At 38.5% G+C, this 21,393-nt stretch overlaps 1 protein-coding gene across 1 annotated transcript in view; it reads left to right on the top strand.

Annotated features, from left to right (window-relative positions):
• Col4a5 (collagen type IV alpha 5 chain) overlaps window positions 1-21,393 on the top strand; it is a 187,005-nt gene that overhangs the window by 83,112 nt on the left and 82,500 nt on the right. The window contains exons 11-21 of the mRNA XM_075957560.1: window positions 1,825-1,860; window positions 1,951-1,992; window positions 2,158-2,250; window positions 3,633-3,686; window positions 3,772-3,828; window positions 4,863-4,907; window positions 8,138-8,191; window positions 9,305-9,346; window positions 12,885-13,017; window positions 19,817-19,990; window positions 20,403-20,486. Of these exons, the coding sequence (XP_075813675.1) occupies window positions 1,825-1,860; window positions 1,951-1,992; window positions 2,158-2,250; window positions 3,633-3,686; window positions 3,772-3,828; window positions 4,863-4,907; window positions 8,138-8,191; window positions 9,305-9,346; window positions 12,885-13,017; window positions 19,817-19,990; window positions 20,403-20,486 (814 nt within the window). The remainder of the gene's footprint in view (window positions 1-1,824; window positions 1,861-1,950; window positions 1,993-2,157; window positions 2,251-3,632; window positions 3,687-3,771; window positions 3,829-4,862; window positions 4,908-8,137; window positions 8,192-9,304; window positions 9,347-12,884; window positions 13,018-19,816; window positions 19,991-20,402; window positions 20,487-21,393) is intronic.

Genomic DNA, 21,393 nt, shown 5'->3' on the forward strand with positions numbered 1-21,393 from the left:
CGCAATGGTCAAGTCATGTCTAGAAGGTAACACTCACAGCCCTCCTTCTCATCCTCCAGATAGCCCTGCTACTTTCTCTTCTTCCGTGTTCCCTGAGCCTTAGGAAGGGCTCTTGATACAGATGTCCAGTTTAGGGTTGAGCACTCAGTTGCTTGCTTTTTCTATTTCAGACATTTTCTTTATCGTTTCAGTCTCATTCAGTTTGATTATTTCCAACATCAAATGACAATGTGTATAGTTAAACTAAAAACAAAGGCGCATCTAGAACTTCCATGTTTATGAAATTCAAATCATTGATTGTTGCCCAGGTGTTAGGTGTTTCAGCATCCCAATGCAAGGTCTTTCTTCTTGTCTACCTTGAACATCAGTGTGTCATTCAAAGATGCACCCCCACCTTCTGCTAAGGTTTCTGGGCTGACTATAAGCTCAGTTGATGTGTCTTTTGTCTGCAAAGATTCTGGGTTCGCTGCTGTCTGCCTGTTTGTGGGAGCCCAGTGGGAGGAGAATTGATGAGAAATGTTAGTGAAATCTTCTCTTTTCTGGTCCTAACCTAGATTTTTCAAAATCCAACTTAGCAAGTAGCCTTTTCATTCTCCATGATAAACGACATCATAAAAATGCTCAGTGAAACACATAGAGAAAAGGGAAAATGCATGATGGCCTTTCAGCAATGAACTACAGTAAATAAAATAATCTGCGTGCAGTAGTTAGTACTCAGCTTCTTAGTTCTCTTAGTCTTCTTAGTCTCCGAACTAGTTATATATGTCTCTCACTGACTACTCCCTAATACAAAAAAGAAGCTTTTCTAACCAAGGTTAAAGACCCATGCATGTAGACAGCATGACCATTTACCTAAATACCAATAGCAAGTTCTACCATTGGACCTAAGCCCTCCCCAGCCACAGCCTTTTGACCAGGGTTACAGTATGAGGTATGGCATTCTTTCCTGCAGAACAAGCCTCAAGTCTAGTCAGAAAATGGTTAGTTATCCAATAACAGTCATGGCGCTGTTGCACATCAATATGTTTGATGTGTTTTCTTTCCCAGCACTCTACACAGAACCTTCTGGCACTATGAAATCTGGCCAGCAGGGAGAAAGTTTCCTGGTGTGTTTGAGATTGGTTTCTCTCTTTTTACCGCAGCCAAAGTGTAAGCTGTCTTTAGTAATTGGGTCTTACTGTATAGTTATGGACGGTGACCAAGAAATGTCTAAATTATCATGCCTTGAGACATTTTCAGAAACACAAATACAGTTGCATACAACGGAGCTGCATTAAAAATGAACACATGGCCAGGTGTCATGGCGCACGCCTTTAGTCCCAGAACTTGGGAGACAGAGACAGGCAGATCTCTGTGAGTTCCAGATTGGCCTGGTCTCTAGATCGAGTTCCAGGACAGAGAAATGCTTTCTCAAAGAAAAAAAAGGGGGGGGGGGGCGGAGAACGTGCGCTTCCTAAAAATCAACTTCATTGTTGTAGGTGCTTTGTTACCCATATTCTGATAAAAACGTGCTTGTTCAAGCTAATTAGTTATTTGTCTTTAGCACTTGCACTATTTACCTCTCTCTCACATCAGTCCTAGCTTTCCGCCCCTGCCAATGCCCATCCTGTCACCAGAAGTTTCTACATTTGTCTAGATTGTTTCAATCAGTTTCAACTGTGACATTAATACAATGAAAAAATGTGTTGTTTGTGGCCCTGCACTTTAGTACACAGTTGCTTTATCACTGAGCTATATCTCTAGTCTTAAAAATCGTTTGAAAACCAAATAATTGTAAAGAAACATCTTAATATAATGTTTTTCCTCTTTTCCGTGTCTTCTAAGGGCCCTCCTGGTCCACCAGGCCCACCAGGACCAAAGGTAATGTTCTTTCTTGTTACATGATTTATTTTGTGTACATTAGTTTTTCTTAATATTAATGAGAAATTAAACTGAAACTTCTCTCTTCAGGGGAATATGGGCTTAAATTTCCAGGGACCCAAAGGTGAAAAAGTGAGTAAAGAAAAAGAGTGGGTTATTCAGCCTTCATGTTTCTTCGTTCATACTCATTTGTACTGCCTTTTTTTCTTGCCCTGTTTCTTCCAATGGACATAGCTTGTCTATATTATTACTTGTAGTAGACACTAAATATCACTGTATGTTTTGCTGTGTAAATAGGGTGAACAAGGTCTTCAGGGCCCACCGGGTCCACCTGGACAGATCGGTGAACAGAAAAGACCAATTGATGTAGAATTTCAGAAAGGAGATCAGGTGAGTCCCCAGGGAGGGGAATTTGATATTTTGGTATAACTATGTTATTATCTTGTTTGTGGTTGTGGTAATCATATCAGGGTGCATTGGAATATTCAGATATCACATTTTGCATTCTTTTTATTAATTATTTTTTTCATTTGTTTTACATCCTGCGTGCAGTCCCCTCCCTCCTCTCCTTCCATGTCCTCCCCCTTCTACCTTCTGCACCTCCATCCTGCATTATTAATATGTACAATTTTTGTCACTTATATTTCCTTTAATCAAATTTTTAAAAATTCTATAAAATTTTTAAAAAACCTTGCTTTCTGTTAAAACAAACTACATGTAGAAATGTACTCTTAAATGTGGATGTTCTTTTAATAACAAGGACTTCAAATAATTAAATTTTTAAAAATTAACTTTATTAGGCTATCATTTTTATGCCAAACAATTAATCCTTAAAATCTATAATCCACTAGTTACTATTCACAAGGTAGACAAACTTTCCACAGTGTGCTTTTAGAAAATTCTCATTTACTCTGTGTAAAAACGCAGGCCTGTTAATTTTCATTTCACATTCTCCCCTAACTCTCCTTTTTCTATCTCTTTGCTCTGTAGATTTGTCTATTGTTGGTGTTTCATATAAACAGAATCATACAATACGTGGCCTTCATTGCTGGCTGTTTTTATACGACTTAATGTTTTTATTTCAATTAATTTTAGCATGAAGCAGTAGTTTATCCTTATTATGGCTAAATTATATTCCATTGTGTGGATATCGTAAATGCTTTACTTACCTATTCATCTGCTGACGACCATTTGGGATGTTTCTATTTTTGCTCCTTGCTTTATATTCATGGCTAAGCTCAGGAAGTGCTAAGGTACATTGTCATTATAATACTTTCATTCTCTGATGCCATGAAAGAAGACAAAGTGTTCTTTTAGTGCACACTGACCTACCTTTAAACAAACAAGATATATGCATTTTAATTCACTTCAATGCTGATAAGATTTTAAATGTATTTAAAATCTACTATCAATACAAATTAAACCAATTAGTTATCTATGAAAAGATACATTGTTATGCAGCTGGCAAATCTTCTAGTTTTATATTCTCTTGCTTATTGTAAAATACTTTACATGAATGAAAAGAATTCTTATTACATATGTTGTTATTTAGCTGGTATTGATACCAGATATTAACTGAAGTGAGGAAAGAATTTTATATTGTGTTCCAGTTTCAGCTTTGAGTTAAAACACTCTGCTGTCTATTTATATCTGATGAACCTAAAATTCACATTATTAAACATGTTCAGTAGTTAGAACTCCACCGAGTTCTAGTAGAGTGAGAACACATATTCTAGTATTAATGTGCTTTGCTTTCTCCTATACCTGAATAGGGAGTTCCTGGTGATAGAGGACCTCCTGGACCTCCAGGAATACCTGGTCCTCCAGTAAGTATCCTAAGATGCTTTAGAATCATTTAATATGAACTGGTACTGATATACACTATCTCATGAAACTACTGTTTGTGTGCAGGGTCCTCCAGGTGGTGTGAAAGGTGAAAAGGGTGAGCCAGGAGAGCCAGGCAAAAGAGTAAGTGTTATGATCACTAGTAGTGTTTATAAAAATTTGAAGTATGCTATATGTACCAGGCTTTCTCTTTTGGGCCACTAACCAGCTCCCAAATCCCGACATGGAAACTTATTATTAGTTATGAATGCTCAGCCTTAGCTTAGGCTTGTTTCCTGCTGGCTCTTATAACTTAATCTGTTTCTCTTTAGCTGTGTTTGCCTCAGGGTCTTTTACCGTGCCTTTCCTTCCTTCTGTGCATCTTACTTAGACTGCTTCTCATGTCTGGCCAGTGGCTGCCTGGCTTCTGGCTCCAGGCATGTCCCTCTCTTTCTCCCTCATTCTCTTCTTCTTCTCTCTCTCCTATTTATTTTCTCTGCCTAACAGCCCTGCCTATCCCTCTCTTGCCCAGATATTGGCTGGTCAGCCTTTTATTAGATCAATCAGGTGCCTTAGGCAGGCAAGGTAAACAAAATGCAATGTATCTTTACATAATTAAACACACATCCTCACATCATTAAACAAATGCAGCAGAAACAAATGTAACACACATTTACATAGTTAAAGTAATATTCTGCAGCATAAACAAATATAACACATCTTTGCATAGTTAATTTCTACAACACTCATGTGGGTATGTTTCTTTCTAAGTCCTAATTTAACTGCCTGGAAAATATCACTACTTGTATAACTTATTATAATAACTGTCATTATAAAGTCTATTTATATAGTTCGAGGTAGTACTAGTGTGCTGGGCAGTGGTGGTGCATGCCTTTAATCCCAGCACTAAGAAGGCAGAGACAAGTCTAAGGCTGGGCCCATGGTGGTGCACGCCTTTAATCCCAGCACTCAGGAAACAGAGGCAGGCGATCTCTGTGAGTTCGAGGCCAGCCTGGTCTACAAGAGCTAGTTCCAGGACAGACTTCAAAGCCACAGAAACTCCCTGTCTTGAAAATTTAAAAAAAAGGGTAGTATTAATGATTGCTATAGTCCTTAACTTTCTACTTTTTAAATAACAAATTTTTGTTCTTGCTCCACCATTTCTTTGTATCGTACAGGGTAAACCAGGCAAAGATGGAGAGACTGGCCAACCGGGAATCCCAGTGAGTAACTATGGCCCTTTCCTTTAACAACAGCAACAAAAATCTTTGGTAATGTTTGTGCTATTTGTAGGTAGTGGTAAAAAGGTAGGGGCATACAGTATGGAGTTTTAAAATAGCTTAAAGAAATGGAAATTATCATCACCACTTTGAATATAAACTTGAAATATCTCTAGTTTTAAGGAAGATGTAATTAGGCATGCTTTATCATCTTAGATTCATTCCCAGTTGCTGTAATGACATAATAAAAGCTTCTACATAAGGATACAGTCCACCATGGTGAGGAAGATATGCAGCAAGCAAGGAAGGCATGGAGGCAGGAGCAGAGACTGGCTGGTCACACCACATATTGTTATTGTTATTATTTACCATTTCATATATGTACATCTTGAATACTGACCACCCTCACCTCACTCGCCTCCCACCTCCCTTCCTCCACATAAATCTCTTGCATGTATTCATGTCCATTCATTTTGTTTGTGGCCCAGAAAGATGAATCCAGGCCCTTGGTAAGACTGAGTTTGGGGCTCTCTGTTGGAGGGCTCAGCAGAGGAGGGAACATAACTAAAGACTGATTCCTCCTGCAGAATCTATTAAAAGTCAGCCGTTCAGCGGCAGAGGATGGGGCATCATGAGTCTCCCCTCCTTTTCTGACTGATTGCTCTGTCTGGACGGGTCTTGTGTGGTCGCAGTACAGGCAGATTCAGCTGAGGTCAGTTAACGATTACAGTAGTGGAATTAAGTGCTGCATTTAGTAGCCCTTCACCCTATCTTTGGGTTCTTACTACTTCCTGCCTCCTCATCCACAATGTCCACTGAGTCTTCGAGGGGGTGGTATAAGTCACTTGTTTGTGGCTGGGCCCACAACTGTCACTTATATTCAGTATCACTGGCAGCTCTACGTGTTTGCATTTACCACTGTTCATTGTTAGGATTAAGGCTGGGGATCACTGTGTCTGTGGATATATGAGCAGAGGTATTTAGAAGGCATTAGCTGGTAGGTCTGGAAGTTAACCATCAGAAGACATTCACTGCATGGGCCTACTTCCTCTTCAGACTTAGGTTGTTTGCCAGGCTTATACCAGACATTGCGTTCCCCTCTTCGACCTGCCTCATGTTGAGTGAGTCTTGAATCCATTCACAGGGCAACTGGTTAGATCCCACCACAAGTCAAGCTGCTACCACACAAATGGAAACATCTTTCTTTCCAAATGGTTTCTTGATATTCCCTTTATCCTTGTCAAGCCCCCCACACCCATATCCTTATTTCTCCAGTCTTGCCCCTCTATCCCTGACTAAACCTTTGCACACAGTATGCCCCTCTCTTTACTTTTGGTCTATTATCACCCCCCATCCTTTACAGCAACCTCTCTGCACCCCCATTTCTTTCCTTGTTTCCTGGTTTGCACAGGTACTGTACATGAGACATACCATAAAAAAGAATTGATTCTCATATGAGAGACCATGTGGCATTTGTAGTTGGGAGACTGGATTTTCTCACTTAGAATACTTTTTTCATTTCCATACATTTCCCCACAAATTTTATAATTCCATTTTTCTTTATATTCATCAGTTCTTGGGACTCTAAGCTGCCTCTAGTTTCTAAGTACTCTGAGTATAACAGCAATGAACACGGGTGTGCAAGTATGTCTGTAGTAAGATATACAGTCTCATATGGCTTGGCGTGATATAGCTGCTAATATATATATATATGTGTATATATATACATATATTACATAATATGTAATATAGTATACTAGTTTTTTAGTGTTTGGAGAAATCCCCAGACTGAATTCCAAAGTAGCTATGCTAGTTTACATTAGCAGCAACAATATATTCTCCTTTCCCAACATTTACATAAGCATTTGTTGTTCCTGATATTCCTGATGACGGTCATTTCAACTGGGAAGAGATTGAGTGTTAAAGTCATTTTAATCTGAATTCCCCTAATCACTAAGGGTGTTGACCAATACATTGTTAATTGCCATTCATATGTTTTGTTTTCTTTTTTGTTTTAGATTTATTTGTTTGTTTATTTATATGTGTTTTGCTTGCATATATGTGTTGTGTCATGTGCATGTCTCATGTCTGAGGAGTTCAGAAGGAGTTCTAGATGATCGTGAGTCACCATGTGGGTGCTGGGAACTAGCAACAGGTCCTCTGCAAGCGCAGAAAGCGCTCTTCACCACTGAGCCATTCTCTCCAGCTCCTGTCATTTTTTTTTTCTTTTGAGAATTTTCTCTTACTCTGCAGCCCATTTTTAAACTGGGTTGCTTGTTTTCTTCTTATTTGGTATTATGAGTTCTTTGTGTATTCTTGACACCAGTCCTCAGTCAGACAATGTATAGCAGGCAAAGATTTTATTCCATTTTGTGCACTGCTCATTCAGTTGAATGAGTTTCCTTTGATTTTTAAGTTCATGAGATCTCACGTGTCGATTGTCTTAGTTACTTTTCTACTGCTGTGCCAAAAGACCATGGCCTAGGCAACTTCCTGAAGGAAGGAAGGAAGGAAGGAAAGAAGGAAGGAAGGAAGGAAGGAAGGGTTTGTTTGGACTTAAGTTCCAGGGGGTTGACAGTCTCTCATGGCAGAGAAGCAGCGGGAATGGCAGTTGGATCAGCAAACTGAGACCTCATTTCCCGAACTGCAAGTGGGAAGCAGAGAGAATAAACTAGGAATGGGACAAGGGTTTGCATCCTCAGAGCCTGCCCCAGTACCGTACTTCCTCCAGTAAGGCCGTATATCCTAGACCTCCACAAACTAGGCAACAAGTGTTCAAATGGTAAAGCCTATGGCAGGGGGTACTTATTCATTCAAACTACCACATCAGTTATTGGTTTTATTTTCAGTTCTACTGAACTCCTATTCAGAAAGTCCTTGCCCATACCTCTAAGGTGAAGCATTTTTGGGGGGTGTTATGTCTTCTTTGGGGCCATTGGTCCATTTGGAGTTGGGTTTTATACAATGTGAGAGATAGGAATCGAGTTTCACTCTTTCAAATGTTGATAGCCAGGATTTCCAATACTATTCATTGAAGATACTTTCTTATTTCCAATGTGTTTTCTTGGCATCTTTGTAGAAATTCAGAGAGCAATAGTTGTATATATTGTGTCTCCTATTCTATTGATGGGCTGATGTAATTGGTATTTTCATTACTTCTGTGGAGAACATGATTATTTAGCATCTTTCCATTTTGCTATGTTTAGTGATTCACCCTATCCCCCTTCTTAAAGGGTTTGCCTGGTGATCCTGGTTACCCTGGTGAACCAGGAAGGAATGGTGAAAAGGTAAGAATGTCTGCATTTTGACATGTCTGGTTTTACTCTTACTACCATAAACAGTTCCCCTGTTGGTACTGAATTATAACTGAAAACATTATAATTAGTATTTATATTTATGCATGGCTTCTTTACCTACTTTTTCCTTTTATTCCCTGTTTGCTAAATTTCCTTACATTGCCCTATATCACAGTGCCTATGGGGAAATCCATGTGACTGCATTTCCATTATAATGTCAGTGCCTTTGCTGCAAACCCCTGTCAGCACAACTTTTAAGAAGAGGATTGGGCACTATTTCAGTGGTTCTCTTACTCAAAAAGCTTCGAGCTGTAAAATTAGAATGTCTCTTTTAAGCATTTTCCATTCTGTGTGCAATTATTGTGTGTAAATCTGCGGGTAGTTCTTTGTAGCTTTCCCATTGGACTGATGGAGCCTGATTAAGGTCACTTATTTAGTTACTTACTTTAAAAGTGACTCTGAAAGCATGAATGAAGCATGGAGTTAGCTTGCTTTTAGCCCATTACAAAATATTCAGTCCTCAGTGCCTCTCTTCTCTCACTGCTTTATATCAAACCAAACTAAAAAGAAGTAATAAAACAAACTTGAAGTACACTGAAGTTACATATTTTATTGATGGTTTTTCTCTAGACCAGATCCAAGTCTTAGTTTAACCTAAAAGATATAACTGGAATAAAGGGAAGCATCAAATACTTAAAATGGGATTGTTTCTCAATTAGTAATTCATGATGCAGAGGAATGTCCCTAGAGCTAGAAGTGTGAGAAAGAAATCTATTCTTGAGTGTTAACCAATAGAATAACCATTGAATATTGTCTTCTTCATGCCTACGAATGTTGCTGATAGAAGTCTGTCCAATGTCTTCAGCTTTTAAATAAGGCAGAGAGGTTAACTGATTTTGGCCAAGATTATGTGGCCAGTAAATCCAAGACAACATCAAGGTCTTTGTAGGCTTAGACAAGTTATTTCATTAACTCGTGTTGTACTTTGCACTTGATAACTTTATTAATGACTTCTGAGCCTTTATAAAAGTCAATTGTTTCTTGAGGCAATCAGTGTTCTGTGTCATCCATACTAATTCTGTATTCTCCATTTGCATTGAACAGGGCCAAAAGGGTGATATTGGCCCACCTGGACCTCCTGGACTAGTAAGTTTTTCTCTTAAGCCTTCATCTCCCAAATTTAATATTGCCTCATCATTTTTATGCAAATTATATACTATCTACCTTTTCCTCACAGGACATAAAATTTGAAATCATTACCAACTTTTATTGGCTTAGAAGCCATTAGAACTTTTAAAAATCCATTAGTGCTAACCTCCTATGGTTCTGTTTGTGCGTTACGTTTTCATAGTTAAAACCCCAAATTATAAATTGTGGTTTTGTATCATGATTGTCAACCCCTTCCTCAAACAACCAGCAGGTGGTGCAACTGCTGCTTACAAAGGGTCCCGAGAAAGAACTCTGGGGAAAGCCAGGGTTGGTGGTCTCCCCTGCAGTGCTTTGGGCAAACATGAATTTAGTCCTAACAGGTTTTCTCAGTTTGTAATTGTCTGCTTCACACCTCTTTTCATCTTGAGTGTGTGCTTTCTGGGGCCTCTAGATAACAAGGCAGAAATTGCTATAGGAAAGAATAATTGAGGGGAGGTGATATTGAGGATTTGCCACCATATTTGCATTAATTGTAGAATTTAAGTCCTGTACATTTTCAAGTGTGTCAAGATTAAAAAGAAAATAGCTGTTGAGGTTCATGCAATGTTTTTGATTGAAATTTTGGTAATTCTTCAGACATTCTACTGCATTGAATCCACAGCAGTGAGTGGATTAAACTTACTCTATACACCCTGACATTTTAGCTCCTCTTACTCTAGTATGTCTCAGGTAGTAATACTTAGAATACTGTCAAACCTAATGAGGCCATAATGAACAAATATAGATAATTTTGTTTGTTTGTTTGTTTTTCAAGACAGGGTTTTCCTGGTTAACAGTCCTAGCTGTTCTGGAACTAGCTCTTGTAGACCAGGGTGACCTCGAACTCACAGAGCTCTGCCTACCTCTGCCTTCCAAGTGCTGGAATTAAAAGTGTGCGCCACCACTGCCTGGCATAAATATTAGATATTTTTATTCACTTTTATTTTTAAATAAGAATTTCAGTTCTCCAGAAAGTAATCTTTCTTTTAAAAAATTAGAAAATAAAATCAGGCGAGTGCAGCGTACTTCTCCATGACCATTACCCCATTTTGTATATCAAACTTTTAGCCTCTTGTTTATTAATATTTTTACATCCATTCAAGGTAAAGTAAAATATCATAGTTTGCTAGTATTGATTTGTGTGCCAAATCAACTTAAAAATAGTTATTTTGAAAAAAAATAGTTATTTTGTGAAATTATTTAGAATACAAGTAAATCATGAGAAGATCTAGAAGCTGGGCATGCTCAGTTGATTGGGCTATATAAATGTAGTCTTTTTTATTTTTATTTATTTTTTTATTGAGAAAAGGAAGAAAAAAAACAAGTTTCCACCTCCTCCCAGCCTCCCATTTCCCTCCCCCTCCTCCCACCCTTCTCCCCCTCCTCCCCCCTTCTCCCCCTCCTCCCACTCCTCTCCCCTTCCCTCTCCAGTCCAAAGAGCAGTCAGGGTTCCCTGCCCTGTGGTAAGTCCTAGGTCCTCCCCCCTCTGTCCATATCTAGGAAGGTGAACATCCAAACTGGCTAGGCTCCCACAAAGCCAGCACATTGCGTAGGATCAAAACCCCGTGCCATTGTCCTTGGCTTCTCATCAGCCCTCATTGTTCGCTATGTTCAGAGAGTCCAGTTTTAACTCATGCTTTTTCAGTCACAGTCCAGCTGGCCTTGGTGAGCTCCCAGTAGATCAGCTCCACTGTCTCAGTGGGTGGGTGCACCCCTCGCGGTCCCGACTTCTTTGCTCATGTTCTCCCTCCTTCTGCTCCTCATTGGGACCTTGGGAGCTCAGTCCAGTGCTCCAGTGTGGGTTTCTGTCTCTATCTCCATCCATCACCAGATGAAGGTTCTATGATGATATGCAAGATATTCGTCAGTATTGCTATAGGATAGGGTCATTTCAGGTTCCCTATCCTCAGCTGCCCAAGGAACTAACTGGGGACCTCGGCTTGAGCTCCTGGGAGCCACTCTAGGTTCAAGTCTCTTGCCAACCCTAAGGTGGCTCCCTTAACTACTCCTGGGAATATACCGAAGAGATGCCCTATCATATGACAAGAGCATTTGTTCAACCATGTTCATAGCAGTATTATTTGTAATAGCCAGAACCTGGAAACAACCTAGATGCCCCTCAATGGAAGAATAGATGAAGAAAGTGTGGAATATCTACACATTAGAGTACTACGCTGCGGTAAAAAACAATGACTTCTCGAATTTTGCATACAAATGGATGGAAATAGAAAACACTATTCTGAGTGAGGTATCCCAGACCCAAAAAGATGAATATGGGATGTACTCACTCATAATTGGTTTCTAGCCATAAATAAGGGTCACGGAGTCTACAATTGGTGATCCTAAAGAAGCTAAGTAAGAAGGTGAACCAAAGGAAAAACATATAGTTATCCTCTTGGCTATGGGAAGTAGACAAAATTGCCGGGGAGAAAATTGGGATCTTGGGGGTGGGGTGGGATGGGGGTAAGGGGAGACGGGGAGAGAAAAGGGAGAAGGGGAGGATGGGGGGAACTAGGGGAAAAAGGAGGATTGGGATAAAGGAAGGTTGGATAGGGGAGCACGAAATATAGTCTTTTTTAAAGAGATGTTTTTTCAAGAAAGAGTGATATGCAAATTGACATATTATGAAGCTTATGGGAAGGCACTGCAGATGTTTGGAATGGCATGTGAAAAAGTACTGATAAAGTATGCACACTGAGGAGGGTGACACTCCTTTTAATCCCAGCGCTTGGGAGGCAGAGGCAGGACGACCTCTGAGTTGAGGTCAGCCGGGTCTACAGAGTGAGTTCTGGGACAGCCAGGCTACATAGAGAAAAAGCCTGCCTCCAAAACCAAACCAAAATAAAAATCCTGTAAACAATAAGCATGTGAAATGGTTATAATAAGACAGGCCAGAGTGATAAGAATTCATTGCTAGAAATAATAGGCAAGGAAATAGCTGGGAGTGATACTGAAGGTAGTTTGGCTGAGTTGAGGGTTACAAGTAATATCACATACAGTCAGGAGTAAGCAAGTACTATCCTTAAGACAAGTCGTTTCCATAGAAAAATGTGTTTGAGGCAAGTGTATGATGTAAATAGGCTTGAATTTAAGGGAATAACTTAAAGCCAAAGGCCAAGTGTGAGATCAGAACAGTAACCATGACAAGAGGATCGAGGAAAGAAAATCAGAGGCATTTTTTTTTTAAAGAATTGCCAGGTTTTAGGTGACTGGAAATAGCCGTTAATGATATGAGAAGAGACAACAAAAATCCTTCTAGCTTTGTAAGTCTTGAGCTCAATATTGCTGTTATTACATGTTTCCCCATAGGTTGAGGGTAAAAGTGATGAAGGTGACCTAATCTATGGAGCAGTCTTAATGAGACTCAATCTATGTGATATATTTAATATCTAAGAACTGTGTGAAATAGAGTATTATAATCATAGGTAGCTGTTTGATTACATTTAGAAGAGCAAGCTTTTTCATTGGCTTCCTGAATTTCTTTTTCCATGAAAAGGTAATTCCTAGACCTGACACTGGTGTGACCGTGGGAGAAAAAGGAAATATTGGGTTACCTGGTTTGCCTGGAGAAAAAGGAGAGCGAGGATTTCCTGGAATACAAGGGCCACCTGGCTTTCCTGGACCTCCAGGTAGAAAAGATTGTGTTTATATCTCAGTGCTTTCAGTATCCTAGCCAATCCATATTGTTTGGTTGGGCATGACAGTGGATTACATGAGTATTCTGTGCTCTACCCCCTGTGTGTTTGTGTAAGATGTATGTCTGTATGCTGGTAACCGCCCATGTGAGCTCCTGTGGAGGCCAGGAGTCGACACTGAGTTTTTCTGCACTTTTTTAGGCTCTCAATGAACCTGTAGCTTTCTGTCTCTGCTAGGCTTGCTGGACAGCCAGCCCCAAGATCTGACTTGTCTGCACCACCAGCACTGAGGTTATACTACCATACCAGGCTTTTAAGTGGGCTCTGTGGATCTGACCCCATGTCCTCATGTTTTCCCAATAGCAGTATATCCACTAAGCCATATCTACTATTCAAACGGGGACTTTCTAAATGACCAACTGTACCAAAGATGTATTATTGTATTTCTTGCCAAATTCTTCCCATGTCCTTTTAAAAGCTGACTTAAATGTCATAAATCTCACTTTTACCTTCTATTAAAAATATATTGTACCAAACAGTTCCTTGATCTGGTAGATGAATCCTCACACCTTCCATGCTGTCAGAGAACAGGATATTGACATAACAAATGCCAACATTTCTATGTCTCCTATACAACATTGGTAACCAGCATTGTTCATTTGGAATTCTAGAATCAATGAATTAGAAATTTCCATGTTGATTTTACCATGTATAAAACTTTAAGGTTCAGTATTGACTTTTATATCATTCTCTTAGAAGATACAGTGTATACTGTAGCACTTAAAATTTGACCAAAAATTAAACTGTCATTATGTATCTTGTTTATTAAAGTGTAACTATCTATGCAAAATTCACAGAAACATTCATTTCAGTATCTACCACACATATATATTCACTGAGTTATAGGTTCTTTCCATTAAAAAATGTGTAACTAAGGAAATACTGTTATGATGAGGAAAGCAACACCTTCTGAGGAAGAAAATGATAAGTGTGAGTTTCTTTGTGGTCTAAATATGCTCTTTTTAGTCCATCTCAAAACAATGAGCTAAATATCTGTTATGGGTTGAAATTTAAAATAAAGAATATTCCCAGGCTATGGTAAAAGAGTTCAGGAGTTGATAACTATAAAGGAAAAATATGATGCTTAAGGGATAAACTTAGGACTTCTCAAAAATATCATGAGTGAGTCATATACAAAATATTGGGACAAGAAACAGTATTTAAGAAATGGTATTAGGAAAAGTAATGGTGGTGACAATCCATCTATTTAAAGTGCGTGAACACACAAACACAAACACATGCACCTCCGTAAAAAGATCATTAAACACCAACCAAGAGTAAAGTAATAACAAAATTACAAAGCCCATTAGGCTCATTACCTTGGCATTTCAGAATTTAGGAATTAAAAATAAAATATTAAAAATAAAAATAAAAAAACTCTGAAAAACCTACCTAAGAAGAAAAAAAAGGCACATTGCCTGCAGAATAGTAAGAGTTTGCAAAAGATAATGGAAAATATTTTCACAGTAATAAGGACAAATAACTATAAATTTTGAAGCCTATATTTTACTAAACTGCCATTCTGCTGAGAAGATGGGATACCTGGACGATTTACCACCTCCAGACCTTCCTTTAAGTCATTACTAAAGGTTTTACTCTGAAAGTAAGGGGGAAAATATAAGAAAAAGTAGGGGTGGAGGTAAGATAAAAGAATCATGGATTAAGAAAGATCTGAATAAGATACATTACATTTAAATTCATAAAGATCCAGGACTGTATGTGTGAATATTCCTTACGTGGTAGGGGAGCTGCAGATAGGATGAGGACGAGAAGTCAGCCAGTGATACTGTTCTTGGTTTTCCCTTATTAATGTGTAAGAATATAAATATTAATCTCTCTAAGTTTTTTTAAATACAGATTTAAGGACTTTAGAGGTGGCTCGGTGCATCGAGTGTTTGCCACACAAATATTCAAACCTAGGTTTGAATCAATAACCCTGATGTAAAAAACTAGGGACAGTGGTGCATGCCTCTAATCCTAGCAAAAGTGAGACAGGTAGGAGGATTCTGGGTCCTTTCTGGCCAGCCAGTCTAGCTTAATTGTTAAACTTTAGGTGCAGTGAGAAGGTCTGTCTCAAAATATAGCATGAAGAGTGATGCATACACACACACACATTGGGGTGAGGGGCAGAGAGAGATAGAGGAGAGGGAGAGACAGAGGAAATATATAGATTTAAATACGTAGATCAAAATTTACACGAACCATTATTAGAGAAGAATAGAAATAAAATGTACAATTTAACTGATCAGAGGGAAAATAAAGCAATCTGTGCAATAGAAGCCAAAAGAAAGATTAACTCCTCCACTGCTGGTAGGAGTGCAAACTTGTACAGCCACTTTGGAAGTCAATATAGTGGTTTTCAGAAAACTGGGAATCAATCTACTTCAAGACCCAGTGGTACCACTCTTGGGCATATACCCAAAGTATGTTCAATCATACCACAAAGAAACTTGCTCAACTATGTTCATAACAGCTTTATTTGTAATAGCCAGAACCTGGAAACAACCTAGATGCCCGTCAACAGAAGAATTGATAAAGGAAACGTGGCACGTTTACACAATAGAGTATTACTCAGTTGTAAAATCAATGACTATAAAATTTGCAGGCAGATAGGTGGGACTAGAAAAAGGCATCCTGAGTGAGGTAACCCAAACCCAGATAGACAAACATGGTATGTACTCACTCATAAGTGGATATTAGGAGTAAAGTACAGGATAACAAACCTACAATTCACAGCCACAAAGAAGCTAGATAACAAGGAGGATTTAAAGAGGGATGCATGGATTTCCCTTGGAAGGGGTAATCTGGGGGTGGGGGGGGCAGTGAGAAGATGGGAACTTCAGAGAGCCCAATGGAGGGGGAAAGTAAGGAAAGAGACATCTTGATGGGAATCAGATTCCGGAGTTAGGTAGTAACTTAGTACCAGTGAAACTCCCAGGAATTCATAAGAATAACCCCAGCTACGACTCCTAGCAATAGTGGAGAAGGTGTCTGAACTGGCCATCTACTGTAATCAGATTGGTGACTACCCTAATTGTCATCAGAGATCCTTTATCCAGTAACTGATAATTTTGCTACTGTTACAAACCATAATGTAAATATATGATATGCAAGATATCTGACATGTGACCCCTGTGAAAGGATCATTGGACCCCCAAAAAGTCATGACCCACAGGTTGACAACTTCTGTTCTATGGCAGTTGACTTAGGCTTCATACTCTCTCATAACAACTTTCTTTAATAATTTGATTTTGTTACGTAAGAAGTTTATATTTCATCAAGAAAGTCAAATTTATTAGTAGAGATTCATAGTTTTTTAATTACTAAAAAGAAATAATTATGGTAAAATTCTTTTTCCTTCTAATTTTATTTGTATCATTTCTGAGCTATTTTGACTATATTTGTTAATCTATCCTTGTTTCAAACTCTTTTCAATATATTTTACTTTCCATATTCACCCATATTTTCATTTTACAATTTTTTTCATCCTGGTAAATTTACCCATTCTATATGTTTGTGCTTGTTTTATCCTATGTGAGCATGTGAGTTAAGTTTATCCTTTCTTTTCATTTCAAGGAATATAATGTCAGGCTACATTCCCATTTCTCACTTATTTTTGGTATTTGTAGTCTTAGAATGTGAGTATTGTTTGGGCTGCGGTCAATGAGTTTTCATATGAAGCACATTTTATTGTGGCATAGCAGTTAGTGGTTTTACATTGCCATATATGTCTGCCTTATCTCTGAAGTTATTTTTAACAATGCCAACATGCAAATACTAATATATGGATATTTGAAGTTTCCCCAGTCTATTTTACTGTGGTTTCAGAGAATCCCAAGCATACATACTGTAGATTGTTTTCAAGTCAAATAGCATATATTTGTATAAATTGTCTATGCAAATTTTCACAGAATATGTATTCCTTGCTTTCTAGAACATTCTTTTCTCTCACTCATAGATACAGCTTGATTATGTTGATCAAAGTAATTATACCCTTATTTTTAATTTGTTCAATCTGCTAAGGATCTGTCAATCTACCTCCTGTAATTTATAAATTTTATACCATCATTTAAGCCTATTCATTAGATTGTAAAGGTTCATGACTGTAGTCATTGTATCACCTATTAGATACAATACCTGTGTTGTTAACGCATATTTTTCAATGAATTTTCTTTGACTTGACATTAGAATTAAGACAGCTTTCTTTTTTCTATCAATAAATTTTAATTAATATGCTTTGTTCACTTTACTTGTAAGTTTTCTCCTTCTGCTTCAGATATACATATTCTGCATACTATACAAGTATTTTATCTCAATTTTATTTTAGTAGCATCTATTCTGTGTTTGATGTTCAACATTTATTAGAGTTAATGATTTACTTTTCAGTATTTTCTGTGTCATCTTATATTTTATTTTCTTTTTTATCTTTTTAAGTTTTTATTTAATTAACATTTTTCATTTATTTTACACACTGACTACAGATTCCCTTCTCTCCTCTCCCCTGGCCTCCCCCCTCCCATTTACCTCCTTCCCCATCTACTCTTTGTCCCTCTTCATTCAGAAAGAGACCGGTCTCCCATGGGTGTGAACATAGCATGGCAGGGCACATTAAGTTGAGGCAGGACCAAGCTCCTCCCCCTAAATCAAGGCTGGGTGAGATAATCCAGCATAGGGAACGGGTCTCAAAATAACTAGCTAAGTGCCAGGGACAGGTCCTGATCTCACTGCCAAGAGCCTTATAAACAGAACAAACTATAAAACTGTCACTCACCTGCAGAGGGCCTAGGTTGGTCCCATGCAGCCTCCCTAACTGTTGGTCCAGAGTCCATAAGCTCCTATGAGCTCAGGTCAGCTGTTTCTGTGGGTTCTCAGTCATGACCTTGACCCCCCCCCCCGCACACTTGTACAATCCCTCCTCCCTTTCTTCAGCAGGCTAGGCCTGGTGCTTGGCTGTGGATCTCTGCATCTGCTTCTGGATGCCAGACAGAAGAGTATTAAAGGGGCTCAGCATTAGGAAGGTTGAGAACCACTTCCATTGAAGACTTTGAAATATTGACACTCTCCATGAATAAGTGTTGATTTACAGGTGTTTTTATAGTTTTATGGATGAGTTCTACCAAACTGGCAAAAAAAAGATAACCCCCATATTTTGAATTATTTCAAAGTATAAACAGGAAATCTAGTAACAGTGATAACAAACCACCAAGGTTCAACCTCATTTATGATGTAGGAAGGTCATCTGCCTATGTGTAACTTTCATTGGTTAATAAAGAAACTGCCTCTTCACTACACATTTATTAACAGAGAAACTATAATATAATGCTAAATTAAACAGCCAGGCAGTGGTGGCGCACACCTTTAATCCCAGAACTCGGGAAGCAGACGCAGGCTGATCTCTGTGAGTTCAAGGCCAGCCTGGTCTACAAGAGCTAGTGCCAGGACAGGAACCAAAAACTAGAGAGAAACCCTGTCTCAAAAATCCAAAAAATAATTAATTAAACTGACCACATCTCTCTGTAAATCATATATGATATTATCACTATTTAATTTTACCCTAAAATGTCACAGATGTTTCTATGTTATATTGCTGTAACTGACTATATGAACAAATTAAAAGAGAATAGACCAATAAATGTGTAGAAATTGACAACAGCAAGAAAGCAATTGAGCCTACCCCAAACAGTATAGGGAAGAGTTCTTTCCAAGCCTTTTAAAAGTACCATTGAATGGGGATGGAAAGACGCTTTAGTAGTTTAGAGAGATGCTAGCATTTTTAGAGGATTCAAGTTTGGTTCCCAACACCTACTTGGTGACTTATAAAACTGCCTGCAACTTCAGTTCCAGAGAATCCGATTCACTCTGACTACTGAAGGCACCAGCCTACACATGGTTATAGGAGGCTGCTTGTTTGTTCATGGCTGCCCAGACTCAAAATAACCATTCAGAAACTATATTATTTAAATCACTGCTTGGCCAATCACTTAAGCATATTGCTAGCTAGCTCTTATATCTTTAGTTAACCCATTTCTATTCATCTGTATGTCACCATGTGGCTGTGGCTTACTGAGTAAAGTTCTGTCTGGCATCCAGCATCTGTCTCCAGTGGGGCTACATGGCTTCTGCCTGACTCCACCTACTCTCTCTTTATATATCTCTTCCATCCTGGCTATAATCCATCTGCCTCTGCCACCTGAGTGCTGCGATATGGGCCACTATGCCTGACCATTACTTTAAGTAATCATCATATCTTATACCCAAACTATTAGTATGATTTAAAGCATTTCATTCTTGCAAATGCTAATTCTCAGAGAGAAACTTACTATACAAACCAACTGAGCAGACACTAAGTGTGGTACAGAAGGGGTTTAAAGCATAGGGAATAAAAACAAAATAGGGTGCATTGTCTCTTCCATGCAGAATTGAATTTATCTTTATATTATGTGCCATGGAAGCAGAAAGGAGACTGGGTGGAGAAAGAGGATAAGTGAGGGTGGGTAAAGAGAGATGAATAAGGTACTGTGGAGATGGATATGAGCATATATATATGAAAATGCTATAATGCAAGCCATTATTTTGTATACTAAGACTAAAATTTTAAAAATGGAAAAAGAAAGTCCAACTGTTATATTAAAGGCAGATTTTATCATTCCAACTGTCTCCTAGAGATTCAAAATAATTGTCTATATAATATGATCATCTTGGTCACTTTTAATGGGTACATTTAATTATTTAGGGACAGCAGTCATGGGTCCTCCTGGTCCCCCTGGATATCCTGGAGAAAGAGGCCAAAAAGGTGATGAAGGTCCCCCTGGAATTTGTATTCCTGGATCTCCAGGACTTGATGGACAGCCTGGGATTCCTGGACTTCCAGGGCCTCCTGGTCCTCCCGGCCCTCATTTGCCATCCCGTAAGTTGTAATTTCATTCTGATAAATTTGGCTGGTCTTTTGTTTTATTTCATTTGTAAGTGAATCTGACTGAAGTTTGGCATCATTATTTTTTTTACATATTTTAAAATTTGATGACTTAAAGTTTTTTCTTCTGTAACATTAATTTTAATTATGTGTCATTATTTCTATTTCTGATTATCTAAGAAATTATACTACTATTTTTAGTTTGGGGTTTGGGTTATATACTGGTCTTTAAGCAGTGTTCATTATCAACAATATGTCCCCATATTATTTATTGAGTTGTATTTTTACAGAGAAGTAATCAAAAATATGTTTTTTCTAGCCTTTCTGTTGTTTTTATGTACTTTTTTTTGCCTAGTCTTCTCAATATTTGACAACAATTATCTTGCTATCTAATCTTTAACCTTAGGTGATGAGATATGTAAAGAAGGCCCTCCAGGCCCCCCAGGATCTCCAGGTGATAAAGGACTCCAAGGAGAGCAAGGAGCGAAAGGTTTGATACCCAAGCATCCCTTCCTTCATTCTTTCAAGTCATTAGCAGAATGCCCTGTATTCTAAGTTCAGTCTTAACACAGCCATTCTCAAGCCCACACTCCAAGTATATACACAGTAGTGTATTCCTCCATAATGTTGTTTTCATATGGCATCTCTTTCTAGATTACAGCCTCTAATAACTTGACTCCAACATTGCTTCACTCCTACTTGTTGTAGAGAGTGGGACCCCTTGTTTTGGCTGCCCGGCTAACTTATACCTGAAATAACCACACAGAAATTGTATTATTAAATTGCTGCCTGGCCCATTATCTCTATCCTCTTATTGGCTAATTCTTACATCTTGATTTAACCCATTTCTAATAATCTGTATTGCCACTTGACTGTGGCTTACCAGTGTGAGTTTAACCAGCATCTGTCTTGGGCAAAAGAACCATGGCGTCTGCCTGTCTCTGCTTTCGTCCTCCCAGAATTCTGTTCTGTCTTCCCTGCCTACCTGAGTTCCGCCCTATCAACTAGGCCAAGGCAGTTTCTTTAATAACCAATTAAAGCAACACAAATACAGAAGGGTCTCCTACACCACCTACTGAGACATACCTCAAACTACCCATAACTCAACACGACCAATCGTTGAAATCTAGTCTAATATTAAACTCACCTCCTTTGCTGTTTCCTCACATCAGTGTGTTCATTTGTAACTGAAGTTATAGCAAGAGTAGTTTCAGATTTCCATTTTCCTGATTCTGTATCTTCCTTTCTCTTTTTAAGCTTTAGTGTTTATTTAATATCATTTTAAGTCTCTTAACTTGCTTCCTTCTTCATTGACAAATTAAAATAATAAAAGAATTTCATGGATCTTTGCTATAACATGCACTTACCCACTTGCATTTGTGCCCACGCCGTACACT

The sequence above is a fragment of the Microtus pennsylvanicus genome, chromosome X (genome assembly GCF_037038515.1).
Source record: "Microtus pennsylvanicus isolate mMicPen1 chromosome X, mMicPen1.hap1, whole genome shotgun sequence".
Classification (NCBI taxonomy): Eukaryota; Metazoa; Chordata; class Mammalia; order Rodentia; family Cricetidae; genus Microtus; species Microtus pennsylvanicus.